The sequence below is a fragment of the Chiloscyllium punctatum genome, chromosome 7 (assembly GCF_047496795.1).
Source record: "Chiloscyllium punctatum isolate Juve2018m chromosome 7, sChiPun1.3, whole genome shotgun sequence".
NCBI lineage: Eukaryota > Metazoa > Chordata > Chondrichthyes > Orectolobiformes > Hemiscylliidae > Chiloscyllium > Chiloscyllium punctatum.
The window spans coordinates 68,575,511-68,600,719 of NC_092745.1; the positions used below are offsets into that span (position 1 = coordinate 68,575,511).

At 37.9% G+C, this 25,209-nt stretch overlaps 1 protein-coding gene across 3 annotated transcripts in view; it reads left to right on the plus strand.

The window, feature by feature from the left end:
* uchl5 (ubiquitin carboxyl-terminal hydrolase L5) overlaps positions 1-24,151 on the plus strand; it is a 39,678-nt gene extending 15,527 nt beyond the window's left edge. For 2 of the 3 annotated variants that reach the window (XM_072573912.1, XM_072573913.1), the window contains exons 4-11: positions 979-1,104; positions 2,191-2,252; positions 2,341-2,471; positions 5,418-5,481; positions 11,941-12,043; positions 20,326-20,439; positions 21,572-21,670; positions 23,749-24,151. In XM_072573912.1, coding sequence (XP_072430013.1) covers positions 979-1,104; positions 2,191-2,252; positions 2,341-2,471; positions 5,418-5,481; positions 11,941-12,043; positions 20,326-20,439; positions 21,572-21,670; positions 23,749-23,793 — 744 coding nt within the window. In that variant the 3' untranslated portion in view covers positions 23,794-24,151. The remainder of the gene's footprint in view (positions 1-978; positions 1,105-2,190; positions 2,253-2,340; positions 2,472-5,417; positions 5,482-11,940; positions 12,044-20,325; positions 20,440-21,571; positions 21,671-23,748) is intronic. The other variant, XM_072573914.1, reaches the window with a different exon arrangement.
* Positions 24,152-25,209: the final 1,058 nt, after the last annotated feature.

The window sequence follows — 25,209 nt, forward strand, 5'->3', positions numbered from 1 at the left end:
CATCTTCGTGTTTGTCCTGATGCGTATAAGACCAAAAGCACATCATTCTCTTGCAGTGGTATTAGAGTTCTGTCGTATCAAGAGACTTTGTTATTGCTCTTGATTATTTTTTGTCTTTTTGTCGATATTGCACAAATTTTGTAGAATTGGGATCTAATTAATGACACAGGCTTTGTGCTTGAGTTGAAATTACATGGTGGTAAAACTTTGCTGTTGTATTAAGCAGAATGTCCAAACTTTAATGAGTTATGGAATCTTTCCTTTTGACATTTAAAGTTAATGTTCACTTTAAGTTTTGAACAGTACCAAATTATTTAGTAAATTAGGATGTATATTTAACTTATGCATAAGTTCAGATGAATCCTAATAAGTGAATCATGTATTTGAACTTCTGCCTTGTCTGCATAGGCATACTACTTACAAGAACTCAAGCATTAGGTAATTTGACTGTTTTTCTCCAGACGTATACTTCCCAGCAAACATCTTTAAGGCTGTGAAAGAGCACAATAGGTAAACACAGAAGATGCTTTTACTTTCCGGCCAAACTTGATCTAGGGTTCACAATGGTGTCTAACAACTGTAATAATGAATTCAGGAGAAACTTCTTGACCCAGAAAGTGGAATTAAATGTCACAGGGTGAGGAAATTATCGTTGTCTTAAGAGGAAGCCAGACTGAGATTAAAAGTAAAATAACATGTTGATTTGTTTAAATGTAGAAGGGTAGAAATGAGCCTCATGTGGAGCATTAATGCTGACCTAACCCTGTTACAGCCTATAACCTATTTACGTGCTTTGTATACATCATAAGTCCCTTGATAATCAAGATGGTCAAATTTGGCTGACTTTGTTTTCTCTCCCTCTTCTCATCCTGAGGGTGCTGCATTTACTAAGTGACTTATTAAAAATGTAATCTTAGTGCAAGTTTAGGTCAAATATCTCCCTTCTTTGACTGTTCTATGATTACTTTTCTTCTTAAGGTTATAAATAACGCCTGTGCCACACAAGCCATTATTAGTGTGTTGCTGAATTGTATCCATCCAGATATAGAACTAGGAGAAACTCTTGGAGAATTTAAAGAATTTTCACAAAGCTTTGATGCTGCTGTAAGTAGAACTGAACAGTTTCCTTATGTATAAACTATTTTTCTATGATAATATGCATTTTCTCTGGAGTTATATGTTCAATATTACCAAGCTTCAAATTTTTTTAAAAAAGCTTTTTGTTTCTTTTAGATGTGAAACTTTTGGTAAAGATAATCTAAGTTGATATGCGGCAATTGACAAGATACAGTTTTATTTTATTTTAAATGTAGCTTGCATTGACTTGATAAGAAGAGTCTTTAGTATTTTCAAATTGAGCTTGTCTGGGTCTTGAGATGAAATGGCTTGTTGGAGATCTTTAGGAAGTTATGTACGCATTTTGGAGCCAATGGCTGTCACTTTGCTGTTGTAGTTCCCAGTTAGCAAGTTCCCTCCTTTGTTGAAACACCAGCTGAGTGCAGACCATACTTTCCCTACGAAGGGAGAAAGGATGATATGAATTGACTGTCACTTAAAGTATTCATTTATATCTTGTGACGTTCAGTCCTGGCAGTGACATTGATATCACAGTTCTACTGGCTTTAGCTGCAAACTTCTCTGTGGCACATGTCGACCTGAAAGGGATGAGAGGAAGAAAATAATATAAAATGTAATCAGTATTTTTTAAAAAGCTTAAAAACCTAAGGGGCAACCTCTTCATGCAGAGGGTGGTGCGTGTGTGGAATGAACAACCAGAGGAAGTGGTAGAGGCTGGCACAATTGCAACATTTAAAAAAATGTCTGGATGCATCTATGAATAGGAAGAGTTATAGAGGGATATGGGCCAAGTGCTGGCAAATGGGACTAAATTAATTTGGTATATTAGGATATCTGGCCAGCATGGAAGAGTTGGACTGAAGGATCTATTTCCTTGCTGTACATCTCAATGACTCTAAGTCACAACTTACTCCATTTTTATTCTGCTTGACCTTGTTTTGGATTGCTGATGTTACATTTTAAAAACATATTCTGAGTGGACTTCAGACTGCATCACTCCATGTATAATTCCCACCCCAGAGCAGTCACATGAAACAAACGTTTAATCTTCACTTTTTTATTATGTAGCAATAAAGCACTCTTTCTACTGCTTGTCTTTTTTCATTAAAACAGATGAAAGGCTTGGCACTGAGCAACTCAGAAGTCATTCGACAAGTTCACAATGGTTTTGCCAGGTATGAGGAAGCCTACACCATGTGTCTTGTTTCCTTGTCACCTTTTCCCAAAGTTGTTCGTAACTTAATCTGCCACTTTCCTTACCAGGCAGCAGATGTTTGAGTTTGATGCTAAGACTGCAGGAAAGGAAGAAGATGCATTCCATTTTGTCAGTTACTTTCCCGTCCATGGAAGATTATATGAATTAGATGGATTAAGAGAAGGACCGATTGACTTGGGTAAAGATGATTTTGATATTTAGCATGAGCTACTTACACATTTGTCTGTTTATACATTTAGTAGCTCAATTGAAGCTAAATAGGACTGGGGTTAATTAGCTTTTTACAGGCAATAAGAACCACTTCTTAAAAAGATTGTGCGTATATATTTCACTTTCCTTGTGTATAATTAAGATTGCTACTGCAATAAATTAAGCTTTTCAAAGAAATCAACCTATTTTGTTTAATTCTACATTCTCCTTCCTTCCCAGCTGAAGATGGTGATATTTGTTGGGATGTTACTTGGTGGCTGTGTTAATCATTCTTCACTTAACAACTTAAAAAAGAAAGGATGTGGCTTTCTGTATTGCCTTTTATAATTGAATGTTAATTATAAGTTGACTATATTTTTAAAGCGTAGTCACGGTTCGGTCAGCAGTTAGCAACATTTTACAGACAGTAATATGTTTAACAGACCAGGTGATCTGGTATACGGGTGTTAGTTGTGGGATGAATGTCACCCAAAACATCAGAATAATGCATTATTCCTTCTGCAGATTGTGCTATATGATCCTTTCTGTCCACCTGAGCAGATACAGACCGTAATCTAACATCTCATCTGAGACACCATATCTAGCAAAGGTGCTCCAGCAGTACTGCACCAGTCAGCCCAGATTGTGTTATCATCTCTGGAACGGTGCAGTGAATTTCCATCTGATGGAATCTCCGTTGAGCTCAATTCTGCTGTATAGACTTCCCAACCGAATTACTTGATAGCAGTTTTGAGTTGTGCAGTATTACCTCTTTTTCTGTTTGCACTTTGAGCATAAGAAAGCCAAAGTTGTGGCCTTGATCACAATCTGACCAAGCTCAATTATTCAGATAGTGCCTATCACTGATGAATGGCCAGTGCATAGCAATGAGCAAATTCAGCTTCAATCCTTTTACTATTCCTTCACTGCCCCTACTTTAACTTCAGCCCCTTAATCGCAGTCTGATTGAGAAGCCTTGCAAAGTTGATTAAACTTGTTTCCCTTGACTTTTTTTTTAAATTACGAACCAAGTAGTTTGCTCAGATGAATTTTAAAAATACAGTAATTTGGTTGAGGGAATGGAATAAACGTTTGAATTTATCTGGATTCAGCTGTACTGATGAGCATTACTGAATCAATCAGTAATCCAAGATTTATCAAAGATGCATTTGGAATGTGATTTGTATGATACAATTGGACTGAAGTTACACATGTGCTGCTTAGCATTTGATCATGATAAAGAGGTAGCCCATATTGCATTCTGTTTATGCCATCTTAGAAAAGCGACTACTGTGATAAATGTTTGTTGCAAATTTTAATTTTTTACAGGAACTATTTTATGAATTACAGAATGATTTGATGTTAACACTTTCTCCTGACTGTACAACTGTTCTCCATGAAATACAGAAGATACTTCACAACCTAATAATCTTTCTGAGATTGTTCTGTTTCCTTCTTTATTGTATTGACTGTAAAATTCCACATCTGTATTTTTTTCTCTCTGTGGTTTTGGGCTCCTGTTACTGAAATAACTGGCTAGCTCCTTTCAGTGTTGCTATCCAATTAGCCTATATCTCTTCATAGTCTCTTTGTGTCCTCCTCACAACTTGCATTTCGACTTAGCTTCATACTGTCAGCAGGCTTAGCTAATAAACATGATTGCTTCATCAAAGTCATTGATGTGTGTTGTAAATAGATGAAGCCCCAGCACTAGTCTTTGCAGCACTCCGCTAGTCACAACCTTTCAATCTTCAAGTGCCCTGACCGTAGAAAGTATCGTAACCCTCTGCTTCTTGTCCATTAATCAATCTTCTATTCATGCTAATGCATCACCCCAATTCCAAATTTTCTACATTAACTGTTTGTGTGGCATCTTAATAAATGTTTTTTGGAAATCTGCTCAAGAAATTAAATTCTCAAAGAATTAACACATTTGTCAAATACTATTCCTCATGTTAAGTTTGTCTGATCTTACTAAAATGCTTGTTGAAATTTTGTCAATAAGAAATTTCAGTGTCTATTAAAATGGGAGAGCTCCTTCACTTGGTGCTTGGTTCAAAAATTATGTGAAGTCACCTGTCAAACAACAACATTTTTCTCCTACTTGTGTTTGGCATTTTGAATGCAACAGTTTGAAGTTATGTACTAACGAATTTCCCATTTTATAAGCTTGTGATAAGTTGAAAGCCATGTTTTCTAAACACGAGCTTTTACATTGTACACAATTTGTCTATTATCGTGCAGGATGTTTACATCTAGATTAGCCTTTTCTAGTGGGTATTAAGAGACTAGAAAAGGTACCGAGGAGATTTATGAGGATGTCGCTTTGTTTGGAGTATTTTAATTGTGAAGGAAGACTGGGCAAACTAAAATTATTTTCTTGGGAATAGAGGAAGTTGAGGGGAGATGTAAAGAAGTGATATGAGATCCAGAGAGTGCAGATAGGTAGGCCCTATTCCTTTTGGTTGACGGTTCTGTAATGAGGATCTATGGATGTAGTGTAAGTAGTAGGAAGTTAAGAGGGGAATAAAAGGAGAAATCTTTTCACCCAGAGGGTGATGTGGATTTGGAATTCACAACTTGAAAGGATAATGGAAGCAGAAACCCTCAACGTTTAAAATTAATTTGGATATGTATTGAAGATGCCATAGCCTTATTAGGGTTATGGACCAAGAACTGGAAGATGGGATTAGGCTGAATGGCCACTTATTGACTGGTGTGAACACGTTTGGCTGAATATACTCCTGTGTAGTAAATTTCTTTTTTGATTCTGTGGTTATGTTCTCCTATTGTGGAGTGTTGTTATTGTTGTAAACTAATCTCTACTTATAGAGAATAACTCTGTGAGAAGCATGAGTTTTCAGAAAAGGCTTTATTTATAAGTGACCTTGGCACGATATCATTTCTATATTGACATGTGCTTTCCTTTTCTTAGGGGCCTGCAATCAAGATGACTGGGTCAGTGCAGTGCGACCAGTCATAGAGAAGCGAATACAAAAGTAAGTCTTCCTTTTCACTCAGTGTGTTAATATCTTTTAAGTGTACTGTAGTGCACTGGTTCTTTCACAGTCTAAGACAAAATTGTTCTTGAATGTTGTCTACACATGAATTGTCTGAAGTATAGAATGCCAAAAGTAGTTCCAAATTGAATATAACAAAGAAAAGAAGAAAATATTGAAAACACAATTGAATATGATGGGGAAATTTAGATCCTCCGCATTTGCCTCAATTGAGTACTTTTTTCAAGACATATTTTATATTATCTGACTAGGGAGTGATGATATACAAAAATAAGCTTCAGCACCCTGGACTAATAACAAGAAAAGTAGCTATGGCTCCACCCCCTTGCTTATTAACCATTTTCTAGGTAAAAAGATTGTACATGTGGACATTGGGCATAAACAAGATCTGACCTGGCATTGCTGCCTCTTGTGACCTGATACCATCCAACATATGAAGAAGGGTCACTTGAAAGAAAAACTGAAGGGCTTTTGTGACCTATTAATTGAGCTAGCAAGAGGTGTCCCATTCAGGATAATGGGGAAGAGAAGTCAAAACAAAAATAACTTTATTTTATATTCCATATTCCTTTTATTCATGGACTTGATTGATTCTTTAAATGTAGTCCACTTGGATTTTGAAAGTGTGTTGAACAACATTTCGTATATAAAGCTAAGTGATAAACTAGGTGACTAACTAGATGATGAACTGTCGATATGTTCAAAATTTGTTTAGCAACAATGCAGTGTGGCAGTTAATGGAAAATATCCACTGACGTTTTAAGAAAAAGTGTGAATGATAGAAAGCAGAACAATAAATTTGTTTATTACATTAAGCAATGTGGACAACTAAATAATAAGAACATCATTCAATGTCTGGCAGAAGGAGATCAATTATACAGATAGATATCTCATGGAATATGGGCAAAGTAGTCAGAACAATGCATCTTGAATTTGTGTTAGTAAAGTGAGAAGCTTCCATTGACAAAGAGGCAAAGGATTGAGATTATTACCATGAGAATGTTTGATCAATGTGATATGTCTTATTACAACTGATGGGATTTGAAATAAAGCACGATAATACTGAAACTTTATCTCTTTAACACATTCATTTCTGCAGTATTGCGTGTGCATTCCTGCAGTATCTTTCAACCGCTCCCCTTGACTGAGGTGTTGTGAATCTCGGGTTAAACCACCACCAGTGCATCTTGCTCTCTTTCTCTCATGAGAGAGCAGTCCCTTACCTTGATTTTGGTGGATGAATGGTTTAATGAATAATATGTTAGAAAGCATTCACAATGTATAGTGAAAATAGTGATTCCAATTCTAAGTACAAGGTTATGAAAAACTGATCCAATTTCTAAATTGATAGTTACCTGTGGAAAGAAAATAGGGGCATCTTGGTACAGATACAGGTGATCGGTATTGGTACGTTTATAGCAATCTATTTGGGTAAGTGATATAATTAAAGGTGAACAGGTATGACATTCACCAATCTTGAGCAAGCTCAGAAGAGAATTAAGGCAGCAGGTAGTTATATTAACATTGATACTGCTTGATTTAATTTTTCCAAAGAGAAATGGAATTGGATTTTTTTTCCCCAAAGGTTCCATCGGTGGCACTGATGACAAACTCGTGACACTGTAAAGACCACATCTTTTTGTTTCCTATATTTTGGACTGTGGACTAAAGGGTGGTATTGTTTTAAAGAAGAGTGTGTAAAGAGAGGTGCAGCTTTAAAAATTGTGCTTCGTGGAGAACATTGTATTATATATAGTGTTGCATTTTTCTTGGAAAATGAGAGGTAAAACAAACACCTCAAATGCAAAAGATTCAAAATTAAGGGAAGGCTGCTTTAGCAATAATGTCTTTGGCTCCTTACCAGGAGACTACGGATCATGTGGGGGCAGTGCAGCAGAGATCAGAGAAGCAGATGAATAATGGGGAGGTATGAAATGGCAGAATACTTTGCACCAATTTTGTAGTTGAGGATAATAACATTTCAAAATTCCAAACAATGAAGGGACTGGATAGGAGGAGCTATAAACACAATAACCATCTCTAGGAAAAAAAGTACTAGGGAAACTAATGGGACTAAAGGCTAATAAGCCTGCTATACTGAGGGTTTGCGTCCTAGGATTTTAAAGGAAGTAGCTGTGGAGATGGTGTTTGCACAGGTACTAATTATCCCAGAATCCTTAGGTTCTGGAAGAGTCCCAGAGGATTGGAAAACTAACAATATCACATGTTTATTTCAAAAAAGGAAGGAGCCAAAAACCAAATGACCAAAGGCCAGTTAGCTTACGAGCTGTCTTTGTGAAAAAGTCAGTGTATTATATAGGATGTTAGAGAAATCCATAATACATTCAAGCTGATTGAGCATGGCTTCATGATGGAGAAGTCATGCCTAACGCACATTCCAGTCCTTTTAAAGAGGTCAGTAATATATTTGGGTTTCCAAAGGCGTATGGTAAGGTATTTTACATAGGCTATTTAATAAGGTTAGTGTTGGGATAGTATATTAGCATGGGTAGCAACTGGATTGGCTAACAATAGAAGACAATGTTGGGATGAAAGAGGATATTTTCAAGATAGGAACCTGTGAAAATTGGAGTGTCACAAGGATACTAGGGCCACAGTTATTTTTTGATACATGAATAATGAATAACAGGAGTGGAAGTACTATTACCAAGTTTGTGGATGGCACAAAAATAGATGGGTTGGCAACTAGCGAGGATATTGTAAGGGATATAGGCAGCTGAAGTGAATATACAAAAAGCTTCTAGATGGAATATAATGTGGAAAATTTGTGCACTTTGGCAGGAAGACTGGAGGAGCTGAATGTTATTCGAATTGGGAGAGGCTGCATAAATCTGCAGCACAGGAATTTTTTGGGTCCTTTTGCTTGACTCACAAAGCTGGCACCCGAATGCAACAGGTCATAGGGAAGGCAAATGCCCTGTTGGCCTTTTATTTCAAAGGGAATTGGGTACATAAAAATAAGGAGGTCTTACTAAAGCTGTGTATGACATTAATCAGATCAGACCTGGAATACTGTGAAGTTTTGATGCCCTTATCCAGGGGACAGATACGCAATTTTTGGAGGTAATCCAGAGAGGTTCACAGAGTTAATCCACAGTATGGAGAGATTTTCTTATGGGCAAAGGTTCAGTAAGTTGGGCTTGTACTCATTGGAATTTGGAGTAATGAGAGAAGACTTTACTGAAATATAAAAAGTTCTTAGGCGCTTGACACAGTAAGCTTGGAGAGGTTGTCGTAGATTTGGGGGAGAGCCTAGGATCAGAGAACATAATCTCAAATTAAGGATTTGCCAGTTTAAGACAGAGATGAAGAGGATTTTGTCTTTCAGAATGTTGAGAGTTCATGGGCTATTGAGCTGTGTCATTAAGTACATGCAGGACTGAGATAGGTAGATAGATGTTTCATCAGTAATTGAATTCCGGGTTATGGGAAGAAAACAGGAAAGCGGGATTGAGAATTATCTGATCAGTTGTGATCTCATAGCATAGTGGAGCAGAGACAGTGGGATGAATAGCCTACTTTTGCTTTTGTGCCTTATGGCCATGCTACCTAGACTACAAAGAGAAGGCATTAAAAAATCTGTCTTGTGGTCATTGTTAGATAATCTCCAGTAGCAGCTGGCTCTCTTCCACTCACCTTTCCCTCCTCTATTGAAGGAGGAATAAAATGCCTCTAACAAGACTTGGAAGATGAATTCTAGATAGCAAATGAAAGCAAACATTGGTGTGCAAACAACCTTGTGTCACATAACTAAAAGAATTTGAAAGAAACTAAAGAAATAACTCATCAGTGCCTGTGGTCTGGGCTGGTGCGATTGAACAGTTTCCTTTGATTTTTTTTATCCTTTGTATTCGTGTCTTAGAGTCATACAGCATTGAATCAGACCCTTCAGTCCAACCAGTTCATGCCAAACATAATCCCAAACTAAATGAGTCCCACCTGCTCACTCCTGGCCCATATCCCTCCTTATCTTTCCTCGTCACATACTTATGCAAATGTCTTTTAAATGCTATCATTGTACCCACATCCACTGTTTCCTCAGGAGGTTAATTCCACATGTGAACCACCTTCAATGTAAAGAATTTGCCCCTCGTGTCTTTCTTAAACTTCTCTCCTCTCACCTTTAACATATCAAAATTTACATCTGTGCATTCTCTAGACTTAATTTCCTTGAGAAAAGACAGCCATCTCGAATTATTTAAACCTTTCGTTATCTTATTAGCTTCTATCAGGTTGCCTGTCAACCTCCTAAGCTCCAGTGGAAAAATGCCAGTCCCTCCATCCTTTCTTTATAACTCAAACCTTCCTTACCTGGTAACATTCTGGAAAATTTCTTCTGAACCCTCCAGCTTAATAATATCCTTCCGATAACTGGACAACCAGAACTGGAGACAGTATTCCAGAAGAGGTCTCATCAATGTCCTGAACAAGCTCAACACGACTTCCCAGCCCATAAAGCCAAAGGACTGAGCAATGAAGGCAAGCTTGCCAAATGCCTTTTTAACTACCCTGTATATATACCTCTCAATCTTCAAAGAATTGTATACCTGCACCCAAGGTCCCTCTTTCACAACATGACCCAAGGCTGTACCATTAATTGTATAAGCCCTACCCGTATTTGTACCAAAATGCAATACCTCACATTTATCCCAAATGAATGCCATCTGCCAGTTTTCAGACCATTGACACATTTGATCAAGACCCCTTGTAATGTTAGAAAACATTCTTCACAGTCTACTATGCCAGCAATTTTAATGTTGTCCGCAAACTTACTAATCATGCCTGCTATATTCTCATCCAAATCATTTATATAAATGACAGACAAAAGAGGACCCAGAACCAATCCCTTTGGAACACTGGTGAAAGGCCTCCTGTCCGAAAAACACCCCTCCACCATTACTGTCTGTCTCCTGACATTAAGTCAATTATGTATCCAACTGGTAAGCTCACCCTGAATCCCATGTGATTTAACTTTACTAACTACTTATCATGTGAAGCCTTGTCAAAGGCTTTACTAAAATCCAAATAAGCAATGTCTACTGCTCTACCATCATCAATCTTCTTGGTAACTTCATCAAAAAAACTCAATCAAGTTTGTGAGATACGATTTTTTTCGCACAAAACAATGCTGACTATCCCAAATCGATTTTTGCCTCTCTAAATGTCCATAAATCCTATCTTTTGTAATTATCTCCAACAATTTACCTACAGCCAAAGTCAGACTCACAAGTCTATAGTTCCCTGGTTTCTCCTTAAAATCTTTCTTAAACAAAGGTACAAATTAGTCACCCCCCAGTCATCCAGTACCTCACCTGTAGTTATAGATGATGCAAGTATTTCTACAAGGGGTCTTGCAATTTCCTCCCTTACTTTCGAAAATGTCTGGGATATGTTAGATCAGGTTCCAGAGATTTATCCACCTTTATCTTCTATGAGACCTCTCTAACTTCCTCTTCTGTAGTGCTAACTCTTTTTAAAAATTCAAAGTTTACTTCTCTGCATTCTCTTGATTCCATTTCTGACTGTGTGAAGGGGGAATGTTTAAGAAGGGACAGAAATTAAATTGAACGATTATAAGTTAGGTATCCTTATTTCCTGGTTGCCAGTAGTTAACCAATTTGTTCATAACTCATTCTTATTTTCTTAAGTACAGAAACTGAGTGAGTGTTTTATTTTCACCTTGAGTCATTGCAATGCGTAATTGTACGCACAGTGGTTAGAATAGACTTGATGTACTAAACAACTTTGTTGTGATTGCTTCCTACTTAAAACAATTTTTCACATGTGATATGAGCTGTGTACTCTCTGATTTCACCACAACTTAAGTTCAGTATGTACACTGCACCAGCAGCATGCTGAACTATTGCTGCATTGCTGAAGACCTTTTAGTTTGGATGAAACATAATAAGACATTATAATATGGATACAGTTGCAATGTCTAAAATACATATGGATAAGTAGATAAATAGGAAAGATTTAGAGGGATATGGGCCAAGAGTGGGCAGGTGGGACTAGTTTAGTTTGGGATTATGTTTGGCATGGACTAGTTGGTTCCATGCTGTATGACTGAACTAATTGAGATATGTGCTTTCAGTTAGCTGTAAATATTCCATTGGCATTTTTCACAACAGAGCAGAGGTCTTTGGGAGCATCTTCAATTAAATCAATTCATTGTTCATATCATTTTAATTTTTGGGGCCTTGTGTGCATACAAGATTCCATATTTACTTTAAAGTTAATTTATTGGTAACGAAGCACTTTGGGATAACCCAAGGATTTTAAATTAAGACGAGAGTTAAATACACTCGGCGTACCATGTTGAAAATAGTTCAAATCTAATTGTTTTATTTGGTTGTCTAAATTTTATTACTGGTTTTATCTGCCTTGCTACAAACCTGCCTTTTTGTTTTGCTCTAGGTACAGTGAGGGAGAGATAAGATTTAACCTTATGGCAATCGTGTCAGACAGGAAGATGATATATGAAAGAAAGATTAAAGACCTACAGAGACAGCTGTCAGAGGTGAGATTTATTTAACGATGCAAAGCCAATCAATGTATATCTACTGCTGTTTGATTTCTAGGGCTTTCATATTGTGAATTTAATTGTTTAAGTTTTGTAAATGCATAGTAATCATACATGCAGTGAGCATTATGGTTTTGCAGTTTATTTTGTGAATTAACTTCATGTACAGCTCTTATACAAACTTTAGGCTGAATAATGTTTGAAGCGCACTTTTATGTCTCGCTGTCGCACTTTAAGGGATGTATAGCTGTAAACCGGTTTCATGCCCGACTGTTTAGTTGCTACACATGAGTTTGGCTGTGTCTGAGATTAGTGCTTTCCATAGATAGCAATGTCTGTGTTTTTATTTGTATCACTAAACTTTTAATTAAACCATCAGAACTTTGCAGGCCAAATTTTGTGCTACATCTTGCTTCATTGCAAGACTTGCAGAAATCAATTTTTGCTATTTATATTTCATCTCTTGCCCATTAAATCTCTCTGTATTCTTCTGCATAGTATGTATTTCCTGTGAATAGCATATTACTATGTCGTATTGTATGTGTGCTTAGGACTCTTTACATATCACCAACAAGATATCTTCTGTTATTGTGGATAACAATTCCACTGGAGAGATGTACAAATATGATGTTTCTAACTAGACTTTGTATACGTTCACCAGCATTATTCTTGGTGCTGACTTTTGTTATGTATAAATAAATAAAAATGCTTCATATATTCAGCAGTTCATGCAGCATCTAAAATCTACACATGGTATTGCATTGTTATAATTCATTGATGTATATTATCATTTACAATGTCTCCTGATCACAATATAAAGTTAGTTTAGTAGCTGCCAAAAAGCTAATGTGTCCCAGTTTTGATCTCCTACTTGACCTGTATCAAATGTTTGTTGGGCTAGCTAAAGTCTAGACATTATAATATTCAGCCATTTCTTGTGGGGAAAATATTCACAGCGAAAATTGTCACGCTGTAAGGCAATTCAAAATTGCAACAATTTAAAATCTGAAAGTTGGAACAATATTGAACTATATTTTTGACATCACATCAGCCTCCTTTCACTTGGAATGTAGAACTTGGGAGCACCAGTCAGCCATTCAGTTTCTTGAGTGCCCAGGAGAATGGGATAATGCCCCAGGTGGGTGTAGGGTCTGACAGATGGCACGAGGTAGTCAGGGTATGTGGCATATGTTCAGGCCAGGCAATTTCCAAAGAGGTAAGGGTTGTTGTTTGGTCTGGGCTAAGTCAATTGGTAAGGCAGGGAGGTGTCCCTTCCAGCACAGTGCCAGTTAGGTCAGTTTGAAGTAGATATTGGGTCTGGCTGAGGGGGGGAATGTGTAAGTCCAGAGTCAGGCCAAGGTTGTGTTGCATTTAAGGGAGGTCAGTCTGGCAGAGTGGCTGGGCAACTGCAGGGTGAAGGTGTGTAGATGGTCGGTTAGGGCAGAGACTCATTTTAGAGGATGCAGAGCGTACTTTACAGTGATGTTATGGTCATGCTGAGTTGAGGGGTCAGATTATAAGCTATCTAGGAATTGGAGGTCTTTAATCCTGTAACATGTCGTGGGTAACTATTAAGCTTAAGTGAATCAGAACCCTTCAAATTCTGTGACATTGATGGAGGCTTGGAGAGATATGGATGAGGAGCAGGCTAGTTTAGTTTGGGATTATTTTGGCACAGACTGGTTGGACCAAAGGTTCTGTTTCTGAATGTAAGTTTGCTCGCTGAGCTGGAAGGTTTGTTCACCATACTAAGTAACATCATCAGGGAGCCTCCGATGAAGCACTAGTGGTATGGCCCACTTTTTGTTTGTGTTTGGGTTTCCTTGGGTTGGTGATGTCATTTCCTATTCTTTTACTCGGGTGGTAAATGGGATCCAAGTCAACATTTGTTGATAGGGTTCTGGTTGGAGTTCTGTTTCTGTACTGTATGATACTATGACTCCTCCAATAGATGTAGGGAAATTGCTGTTTAGAAAATTAAATTTCCCAGCAATTCCTGTGGAGTCAGCCATATCCAGAATTCTAAGTGATCCAGATGCACAACTCCTATATTCTGAGAAGCTTCTCTCTGGCCATTGTATTGCATTACCTACTTATGAATGACAGTGGGGGAGTGTTTTGATGAGCAGCAATCACGGATCGGATCAGCACTCTACAACGACTCTTTTTTTTAAACCTTGTGACAGCGCACCACATTTGTGGCAGGAACTTTTGTATCTAGCCTCTTAAGAATTGCAGAGCATGCTTCCATCACAGCCTTTTGCGATACAGGATTGTTGGGGAAGCCAGGGTGGTTCTCAATCTCTTTTTACAGCATTAGCTGCCATATTCAGTCAAGCCTTCGTTTACTAACACTGAAAAATTTTATGACTTTCAATATCATTTCAGTTTGTGAGAGTGGGTGGCGTGTCAGCTGTGTAGGATGGTAGGTGGATATGTTGGCAAGGCATGCGTTGGGAATGACGTCTGGACAGTAAGGTCCTTGAAGAGACTGAATTCAGTTGTATAATTACCCAGGAGTTAAAGCAGGTTTTAATCTTCCTTTATTTTCCTGGGTCACTGTTCAGGTATTCTGAATGATCCAGATGTGCAATTCCTATGTTCTGAGAAGCTACCCTCTGCCCAATGTGTTGCATCACCTATTTAGCAATGACCGTGGGGGAGTCTTTTGATGAGTGGTAATCACGGATCGATTCACAGTGCCTTTTTTATCTTGTGACAGAGCACCACTTTTATGGCTGGGCATCTGTATCTAGCCTCTTAAGAAATGCAACTACTGCACTCAAGAACCTTATCACTTAATTTGACACCACATGCACCACTTTCAACATTCACTCCCTTCACCAGTGACACCTAGCGACAGCAGTATGTATTATTTGCAAGATACACTGCAGCAAAAAGGTTCCTTCGACACTGGTAAAGTTCATGCATTTGCGAGATAGAGAAGAACAAAGGCAGCAGGTACATCAACTGCAAATTCCTCTCCAAGTCATTTATGATAGAGAATTGGAATTGCAGCACCACTCTTTCACTCTTGATGGATCAAACTCCTGGAGCTCCCTTCCTGACAATCATCTATCTACACCCCAAGCTCTGCAGCAGTTCAAGAAGTTCACCTCCAGCTTCACGGACAGTTGGAGATGGGTCATTAATTTTGACCTAGCCCGAAACACTCATCTCCCATGAGTTAATTTATAAATCTGCAGAATGTACTGAAGGGCAGGGAATTGTCCCTCTGAAATGTAAGATTCCCACACAGTTCCCACAGAATAATCAGTTTGGGAATTCTGAAGGGTCATGAGATGCCTTTCAGGTTACGTTTGGTCTTCTCTGGAGTTTGGGAAATCTGGAATCCTGTGATCCTCAAGTCACTGGCTTGTTTTGGACTAATGGGTTGCCTGGGCAACTGTTGATACTATTCCCCTCTGAGCTGATACCCCTTGGTCTAGTATATGGTCTGTTTGGAAAGTGTGCATTTAATTATGTCAAAAGGTAACGAGGCATCAATCCTGGGCAGGCCTAGTTTCTTTTAGATGTATCAGATTTTTGCACTCCAGAGAAATTATTCGCTTGGATCTTAAAAGCAATAATTAAAAGGAATACCATATATTTCTGTGTTTTAAGTTTTCCTTCTTTTCCTCTTTCTCTCTGCTTTGCATTAATCTCTCTGATATCTTAAGTATCTCTGATGTTTTGCTGATTTTCTCACGGAGCCAATTGTAAGCATCTTTGCCTTGGCTTTCAGTTGTTACTTTGGTTCCTGTATTTGTATTTCCTTTTGTTGTCTTTACGTTTGGCAGCACACTTCTGTGTGTTAATTTATTACTGCTACTCCAGAAACACATTATTCATTGATAAAGCCTTTGGTCGATATGCTCAATACTTATACAGTTGCATAACGCTAAGTATCGAACTGTTAACCGAAGAGGCCACTGAAGTTTGAAAGATATCCAATTAATCTGTATTCCCTGCACTTTCCCCATAGCGTTGCAATTTCTTTTACATTTTCACATGTTATCCAATCTGGAGGTCATAATGATTCTATTTCCAGGAGCCCTTCATTCAGTGAATTCTTGGTCAGGACAACAAATGTAAAACTATTTTCCTTCTTCTCTTCTCTAATTTATGTTATATGGCAAAACAACTAATGTCCTCTGGTTATTGATCCCTTTACTGGTATCAACAGTTTCTCCTGATTTACTCTAGCCAAAGCCACTGATTTAGTTTTCAATCCTCTCTGATCTGGAACAACAGTTGAAATTTGTCTTAGGTTCTCGACAGCAGGAGCTTCTCATTCCTGATATTCTGGTAAACCTCTGCCTCTTCTCTCAAGCCTTGACTTGCTTTTGGGACCAAGAAGTGGATACATTATTTTGGCCAAGGCTAATTTTATGTAAGTTTACAGACTTATTTGCTTTGGTATTTCATGGCTTTATTTATAAAGCTAAGGGTCATGTGTTATTTTGAGCAGCTTTATCAACTTACCTTGTCACTTTACACTCTTGCTTATGTCTTTAAAATTGCAGTGTTTAGTTCATATTGTCTTTCCTCATTCTTCTTTCTAAATTTATCACTTCATATTTTCTGTATTAAATTTTATCCCACATATCTGCCTATTTCAACAAACTATTTCCCCTAAAAATCTGAATCTATCATTCTCACATTATTGTTTTTGGTGTTTAGAAGTGCCTTGTAAATTATAGAAAGCATATCATTACAATTTGCCCATTGACTGACTTCAAATATTTCTGTCATGTACTTTGCTGTCATTTGTTCATGGTAAATGAGGAATGCTGACAATATAAGATGATATCTGGTATTCCCTCCTTGTAATTTAAAAAGTAAACTTGTTTACAATCTATCAGAGTTTGGAAAGTCTCTTAGTGATCTCAAGACCTGTCGGTCATGGTTTGGGTTTTCTATTCATTCTCCAGCTGCTTGTCAGCATTTCCAACACCAATGACACTGTTTTGTAGGTAACTTCCTTAGCTCAAGCTTATATAACATCTAGTTTATAGGGATCTGAGTCTGTTTGGCATAAACCTCTTTCATATGGGTCCTCCTTTTTGTGGCTTGGTTGGTAAAAAGCTGCAACTGAGTCAAACAGACCAGCTGGTTCCTTGTTCAGTTCCTGTTTGGGCTTGAACTGGTTTCAGTTCAGGTGGCAGCTGGTATATCATAATTGACCACCACACACTTGCAATAGTGAGAGAAGAATCGGAGTGTGTGGTACTGGAAAAGCACCGCAGGTCAAGCAGTATCCATGGAGCCAGAGAATCGACATTTCAGGCATAAGCCCTTCGTCAGAAATTATGCACGAAACGTCGATTCTCCTGCTCCTCGGATGCTGCCTGACCTGCTGTGCTTTTCCAGCATCACGGTCTTGACTCTGATTTCCAGCATCTGCAGTCCTCACGTTCGCCTGAGGAAAAAATCAGACAAAATGTCCTCTGCTGAAAAATTAACCATCAGTGTAAGACAGAATGGGACTCTGCTGTGATGATTTCTGTTCACGGCCTGGCCTTGAAACATGAAGAATGGTCGTTTAAATGAAGGATTGGAAGAAATGCATTGACTGCAGACCTTCAGAAATAATAAAATGAGATATTGGCCAAATGCAATACTTCAGTTTCTGCTCTGTCTGACACCATTTAATCCTGGACACAGTACAAATTGTAGATCTTCTGATTAGTCCCTTTGCCTGCTAACGAGTAGCTTTCCTGAAGACCGATTTCACCAGAGTCAGCCAGTGGGAGAAAAAAAATGAATTGTTGGGGTATGTTGTTGCTCTGGGATTGTTATCCCTCTTCCTGGTTACGTTTTCAGTCCCTTCAATAGAAGTGCAGAATGAAATTCCATGTGAAAATCAGCCCAACTGGTTATTTATACAAGCTTTCACTAGAATTTAGCATATTGTGGAAGATGAGAATTGTATTTCCCCAGGAATGTATGACAAAATGAAATTTGCCCTGTAGGATGTATGCAATGCGATCTTGGTTACCCTTTGGGTCTCAATACATTAGAAATATAAATGTAACCAATGGCTTCCATTCTGTCTCTCTGGTATTTCCAGGGAAGCTGACATTAAATTTGGTCATCTTCCCTGGAGTGCATGATGCCACTTCTCAACTTTATTGAAAAGCTCTAATGTCTATGTATTTGTGGAAGTTGGGTCTCTATGTCCTAAGAGCTGTAGTGTTACTGCCTAGATAGGATCACAAATCACATCTACTTCACCAGCTCCTTGTTTCTCCAGGTCTTTTGTGATTTATGGAGTTTGATGTATCTACCCCTCAAATCTCCCAATTTCTGAGCCATTTTGTTCCTTCTGACTGCAGAGATTCATAACACTCAATGCTTTAGCTGTCAGATGATTTTAACTACTGCGTGATTTACTGTATCTTCAGGTTAGTTATCATTAATTATTCAGCTGTTTCTTGTAAAAGTTTGGTCCTCATTAGCTCAGATTCCAATTGCTTTGTCCACTTGTTGACCACCTTGTTGGAATGCCAGCTTTTGCATTGAGGTTTTCTGTGAATGTCTCCAAATTTGATAGATATATTTGACTATCATTACTATTTTTTTCATGTCTCAGTTAGCTTCCCCCCCCCAAGATAACTTTTAGCTTTGCTGAAAAGGCTACTTGAAATTTGCAATGACTTTCAGCATTATCACTTCCAAATTCACATTTTTCCTTCGATTTCTTATAGCAATTTAACATACTGATAACATCACAAAAGTTCTGCCCTCAAAAGTCTCACTTTCCTATTGATTGATGTTTGCAATGTTGTTTTTTTTTGTTCTTCCTCTTTTTTTATTCAGAAATTTCTATGTTTTGCATGATTTCAAATAATTTCTTCCTCTAACTACACTGATGGGTTGCCTGTAGTTTTAAATGAATAATGTGAGCTTGTAGTGAACTTGAGGAAAATGTGTCAATTCAGTGTCCTTCAGGATGAAGCTATTGCTGACTGTACTAGTGCAGTGTTCACTTTGGTCAATGGCACACTGTGAAATTGTTTCATTAGGAGGAAAATCAGAGAGAATGCTGAGGGAGGTTATAATCCAGTTTTAAAAGAATCTCCAACTTCACATCCCAAACAGAGCAACAAATTTCACTTCTAATTCATGGCTCTAAATTGTGCAGTGCTGAATCATGACATCCTCTCAGCATTTTCATTTTAAAACCTCTAGTTGTCCTTTAGTTTCCAATGTTGCCACAGCAACTGGTGAATCATGTGGCATAATAATATGCATTTTCCATATTTGGAATAATTTGGTCCACAAACCCAGCTAAAACCATCTGTGCTCCAGAGTGTGTCTGGTCACTTGTTTTCAATTCCTTTTTGTCACATCACTACCAAATGGCCATAAGCTGAGAGTTGTATCCTTTTGAATTCAATGATTTGTTAACTTTTATTCTTCAAAATTGTAGTCATTTTTGTGCTGTGTGTTTGGGACTCATTAAGATCTCTTTATATAATTGTTTTCTTTCCATTGATGCTTTTTAATGTTATCTTGTGTTGGACATTTCTACCTCCTTTCTGCCCGTGGATTTTCTTCTTATTTCACCTGTTTTAATTGTGACATCATATACTTTCTGAATTTCAGCTGTGGCTGGTCATCTCTTTCCCCTACCATTTATACAGATGTTTGACCTGTCCTTCTTCGGAGTGGATTAACCATTTGTAATGTGACTATTCTTGAACTAAATTTGCATTTTGCTGCTCTGCAGTAATACTGTTTTACTAAGTCTATTTCTGTCTTTTAGTTTCCTTCTTTTTCGGTATCGCTCTTTTGTATGTTTCTTCGACCCTGATTTTTAAGTTAACATTTAAGTTATTTTGCATTAAAACCCTCTGCCCTCTTAGCTTACAGCTGTTGTAAAACTGTAAAAACTGGGATTATGTAGATTTTCCTGGCACTTTTTCCACATACTGGCTGCTGCTGAATTATGTAATAATTTGAAGTAAATAATAGACCAAAGTAGAATTTAGTTCTGAAAGTATTTGCATTATTAGGTTATTTGAATACAACAAAATAATTTAAAGGAGTTAACTGAATTCTGTTTTAAGCTCGTGAGAACTGAGTGGAGTAGCAACCATTTGCTTGTTTTATTGTTTGTTTTCATGATTTTATTTTACTTTCAAGTTTCTTTGTACCTAGCTGAAAGTTGTACACTCAGTACTATTGATTTAAAAAATTGTTCTGCAATTGATGCCTTAGAATAGATTGGATGCCGAAAATATTCTCAATAAACACTTTTTTTACCTGTGCAGGAAGAACCCATGGATACAGATCAGAGTAACAGTGTCATAAACTCAATTCAGTCAGAAGTTGCTAAATATCAGATGCTGATTGAAGAGGAAAATCAGAAATTAAAACGCTATAAGGTGGGTTTTATCAAAACTAGCTTCTTTACATGTTATTTTAGTCTCACTTATTCGAATGATTTGTCTTGTGTTAATAAGAAAGTAAAATCAGACCATAAAATGTTGGAAAACCGGACATAATTGTGGGAAAGACGCTTGCCATGGAAGTACTAAACAATGTATATATCATTCAGATTTATTACAAAGCAAATATTATTGGTTTAACATGACCATGAACTTCAGCTGTACAAAACTCTGGTGCGGCCGCACTTGGAGTATTGTGTTCAGTTCTGGTCACTGCATTATAAGAAGGAGGTGGAAGCTTTGGAAAGGTTGCAGAGGAGATTTACTAGGGTGTTGGCTGGTATGGAGGGAAGGTCTTACGAGGAAAGGCTGAGGGACTTGAGGCTGTTTTTGTTAGAGAGAAGAAGGTTGAGAGGTGACTTAATAGAGGCATATAAGATAATCAGAGGGTTAGATAGGGTGGACAGGGAGAGCCTTTATCCAAGTATGGTGACAGCGAGCACGAGGGTGCTTTAAATTGAGGGGTGATAGATATAGGACAGATGTCAGAGGTAGTTTCTTTACTCAGAGAATAGTAAGGTTATGGAATGCTTTGCCTGCAATAGTGGTAGATTCGCCAACTTTAAGTACAATTAAGTCGTCATTGGACAAGCATATGGACGTACATTGAATAGTGTAGGTTAGATGGGCTTCAGATTGGTATGACAGGTCGGCGCAACATCGAGGGCTGAAGGGCCTATACTGCGCTGTAACGTTCTATGTTCAGCAAGACTGGTGCTGGAAAAGTACTAATGTAACAGCCTCGGCTTTCTGCAGTTGTGGTGAAGTTGATCGGGATGTTAAGTAGGATCATGCGTAATGATCTTCATACTTAGTGGGCTGTGCAGCAATCAGGGATTTGCTGTACGTGAAACAGGTTTTGCACAAGATAAAACACTTATGGGTTACCGTACGTCAATCGTAAAAGGATTGTGCAGTGCAGCAAAATGGCTGTGTACAACAAACAAAAGTTAGAGGAAACATTATGTGACCGAATCAATCTAAAAATAGGCATTGAGTGTCACTGGATGTTCTAGATGTATATATTGCAGTATATGAGCTCACTTCATTGGGTCTTGTCTTGTCTCAGATTGAAAATGTCAGAAGAAAGCACAATTATCTGCCCTTTATCATGGAACTTTTGAAGACATTGGCAGAGCACCAGCAGTTAATACCACTAGTAGAAAAGGCAAGTATCTCTTTATTTATAATTCATTCAAGGAATGTGGGCATTTAATGTCGACATTGTTTTTGTAAAAGTGAACCACCACCTTCAACAGTTATACTGCTTGTGGTCTTGATAGACCTTGCTATAGGAAAGATTATATTAAAACTGGAAAGAGTGCAGAAGAAATTTACAAGAATGTTGCCAGGATTCAAGGGTCTGACTTCTAGGGAGTGTTTGGACAAGCAAGGACTTTTTTTCTTTAGACTGTAGGAGACTGCAGTGGGATCTGACAGAAGTGAATAAGGTCATGAGAGGCGTGGACAGAGTGAACGCACTCTGTGTGATGTTGGAGGCAAAGTAACATGCTTCATATTTGTCCAGTTTTATTAATGTATTAATTTCAAATGATTAAATCTTTGTATACTTTACAGGTCCAGCTATTATCTTGCAATGGTGTTCTGTGCTTTCGTTGCATGGTAGGACCTCAATTTTAGATTGAGATGCTCCACTTGGTGATTTGGTAAAAGTTATTTAGGGAGTGCCAAATCAGCACTGAGCTTAAAAAGAAGAAAACCAAACTAATGCTATTTTAAATATGCTCGTCTGCTTCTTGTTTCAAGGGTAACACAAATGTAGGCCTGTGAGCAGGTCAGCTGCACTCCTGGAGTGGAATCTTCCATTGACGCTGGGCACTTTGCCTACCCATCTGGAGAGCTAATAAGCGACCCATGTTGTCTGTACCAAGGAAGACTCACTGTATTCTTGTAGTCAAACCGTTCCAGGCACACTGGTAAAGCCTTCCTGTTCAATTAGCTCCCCAGGGATTCGAGACTAGCCTGCCAGGAGCTCATTTGCCTGGCAGCACCATCAAGATGGCCCTTGCTACTGTCAGAACCCTTGAATCCAAGGGCATGGGTGAAAAATGTGATTTTTTTTCAGGGAATGGGGAGCTCCAAGGTTAAGGGTCATGGGGGTTAAGGGATGCCGGGTGTTGAAAATTAGAGAAGAAAAGTGATTCTCAGTGGGTACTCACTGCCCTTTGTCCTATGTCCTCAATCAGGCACTGATTGACTTTGGTCAAGACTCCCCATACCCCAAATATTTGCCGAGCAACCCTCACTCTTTTCTTCTGGGATGCGGAATATTGGCAGGTCTGCTTGTTGCTGGATTAATCACAGTGGCAGTAGGCTGAAGCTTTCACATGATTATTAATTAGCTACGTAAGAGACTCAAGTGGTGAAAGGACAGGAAGGCCAACTGTGAATCTTTCCAGCCTGTACTTGATTCTGTTCAAGATGGCGATTGGGTTTAGGAGTGATGCACAAGTATGAAGATCTCCGAAGAGGGAACAAGAGCAGAAATCATTGATCTGAAGAACCTCTATTATTGTTGGTAAACTGGAACTGTGTATTTTTGCAATGAAGAACAATGCCTACTGCTCCAGTGCTTTGTAACAGGGTTTGACAAAACCAATAATAGTTAGCTTGGAGGCTAGGAGCACAGTCCTAATGAAAAAAAGCGCTATGCATAAGGGTATTTGTTATTTTAGAAAGATGAAAATACAGACAACTCCCCACCAATGACATCTTGAATAATCAGATCGCAGTGATCTGTCTTGACATGGAGTATGCTCGCTGTGTTTGTTATTTTGATCAAGTGACAATGGGCCAAGTATATGAAAGTATGTAATGTATGGGTATATTTTGATTTATTTTCTTAAATGTTAAGTATTTTTAACATTGTCTAAAGTCACTTAAATGCAGTTTATTATTTAGCTGATGGTTTGAAAAGTTTACAGGTTGGCTTGGCTTATAAGCACCATTGGGAATTTTAAATGATATGTGCAGTGCAGTTATGACAGTGCAGTGAAGAATCACATTGGTGTAATTTCCTCTTGCATAATTGCCAATTATACTTCTCACTTTGGACGAGACATTATTGAGCATATGGATATGAGGGCCGATAGATCACTCGTAGTTTCTCTTGTACATCTACTCTACCCAATTATGGAATACCGTGAAACGATAGGAAGAAGCAAAAAGGTGAATACATCTTGCTGGATTCACATGACAAAATCATCTATCTGTTTACCAACACAGGCTAAAGAAAAACAGAATGCCAAGAAAGCTCAAGAAGCCAAGTGAAACTTCCCTGCGTTAACTTTGTGACCATTTGCTGCTGATAATTCTGTTTTAAGAAGTAGAATCTGACCTATAACCAGTGGACTTTTCGTATAGTTAATGAGTGCAAAGCACTCTCATTTGTAATTATATGTCTCGTACAAGACTGTTAAATGTTCTTTATTTGCATCACGTGCATGCACTATGTACCATGTTTAATACAGAAGAGGTTTTTAAAATATATCTTTTTCTGTCCTTAAAAGTTGTTCAAGTGCTGCAACACTGTCCAACCCTAATTTCAAGATTTCTCTGTCTTGTGTTGAGTACTGACATTGTCTAGGTGCATGACAAGACAAATGCTAAATAAAAATTATTTTCAAGAGTTGTTTTACATAAGTATTTGTTCCTCTTCCACGTTTTTTTTCCATTCTGAAAGTCAAATTAAGCTCAGTGATTGCAAGTTTGAGTTGTCTGAGGACACCAATACTCTGGAGAAAAACAGGATTTGATCCTAGTGGTAGAAACATTGTTTATTTTGAAATATCAACAAATTTTCACCTGAGATTTTCAGGAATACATCAGTTAAGTAATGATTGCCTAAGCAGCAATGAGGTAAAAAGATCTTTTTGACTGATATTTAATGCACCACTTTTGTTTCTTGTGTCCTTTTCTTTTCCATTTGATGGGATGAGGTCATAGCAGACAGCATTGCAGATATCTAGAATTTGGACTGTTTATCTCTCAGGATAGTATTGTTGAAAGAATAGATTTAAAACTGATCAAAGCCTCAAATAAAGATGTGAAACTTATAATTGTTTTGCTCATCCTTCACCCCTAGCATTTTAGAATCGTTCCGTCTAGCAGCCCAGTAAATTTAGTATAATTGTTTTTGTTTTCTGTTGAATGAGTTTGCTGTTTTAAATCGATAAAATTCACACCCTGTGCATGAAGACAAAATTGCATTCAAATACTGCCTAATAATTTAAATCTGCTTGCCATCCAAAAAAAAATTATTCATCCTCCATATTAAAATCTGCTTAATTTTCATTTTGCACAAACAGAAGTTGCTGGAAAAGTTCAGCAGGTCTGGCAGCATCAGTGAAGAGAAATCAAAATTAATGTTTTGGATCCAGTGATGCACAAGGGTAAGACTTATACAATTAATGATAGGGCCTTAGGTAGTATTGTAGAATATAAGGACAGGTACATAATTCTTTGAATTTTTTATCACATATAGACAGCATGGTTAAAAAGACGTTTGGCATGCTTGCCAGTCCTTTTGAGTATTTGAGTTGGAAGTCATGTTGATGTTGTACATATTATTGGTAAGGCCTCTTCTGGATTACTGGGTTCCAGTTATAGTAAGGATATTATTACGCTGGAGATTTGGATGTTGCCAGGTATGGAAGGTTTGACATAAAGGCTGAATAGGCTGGGACT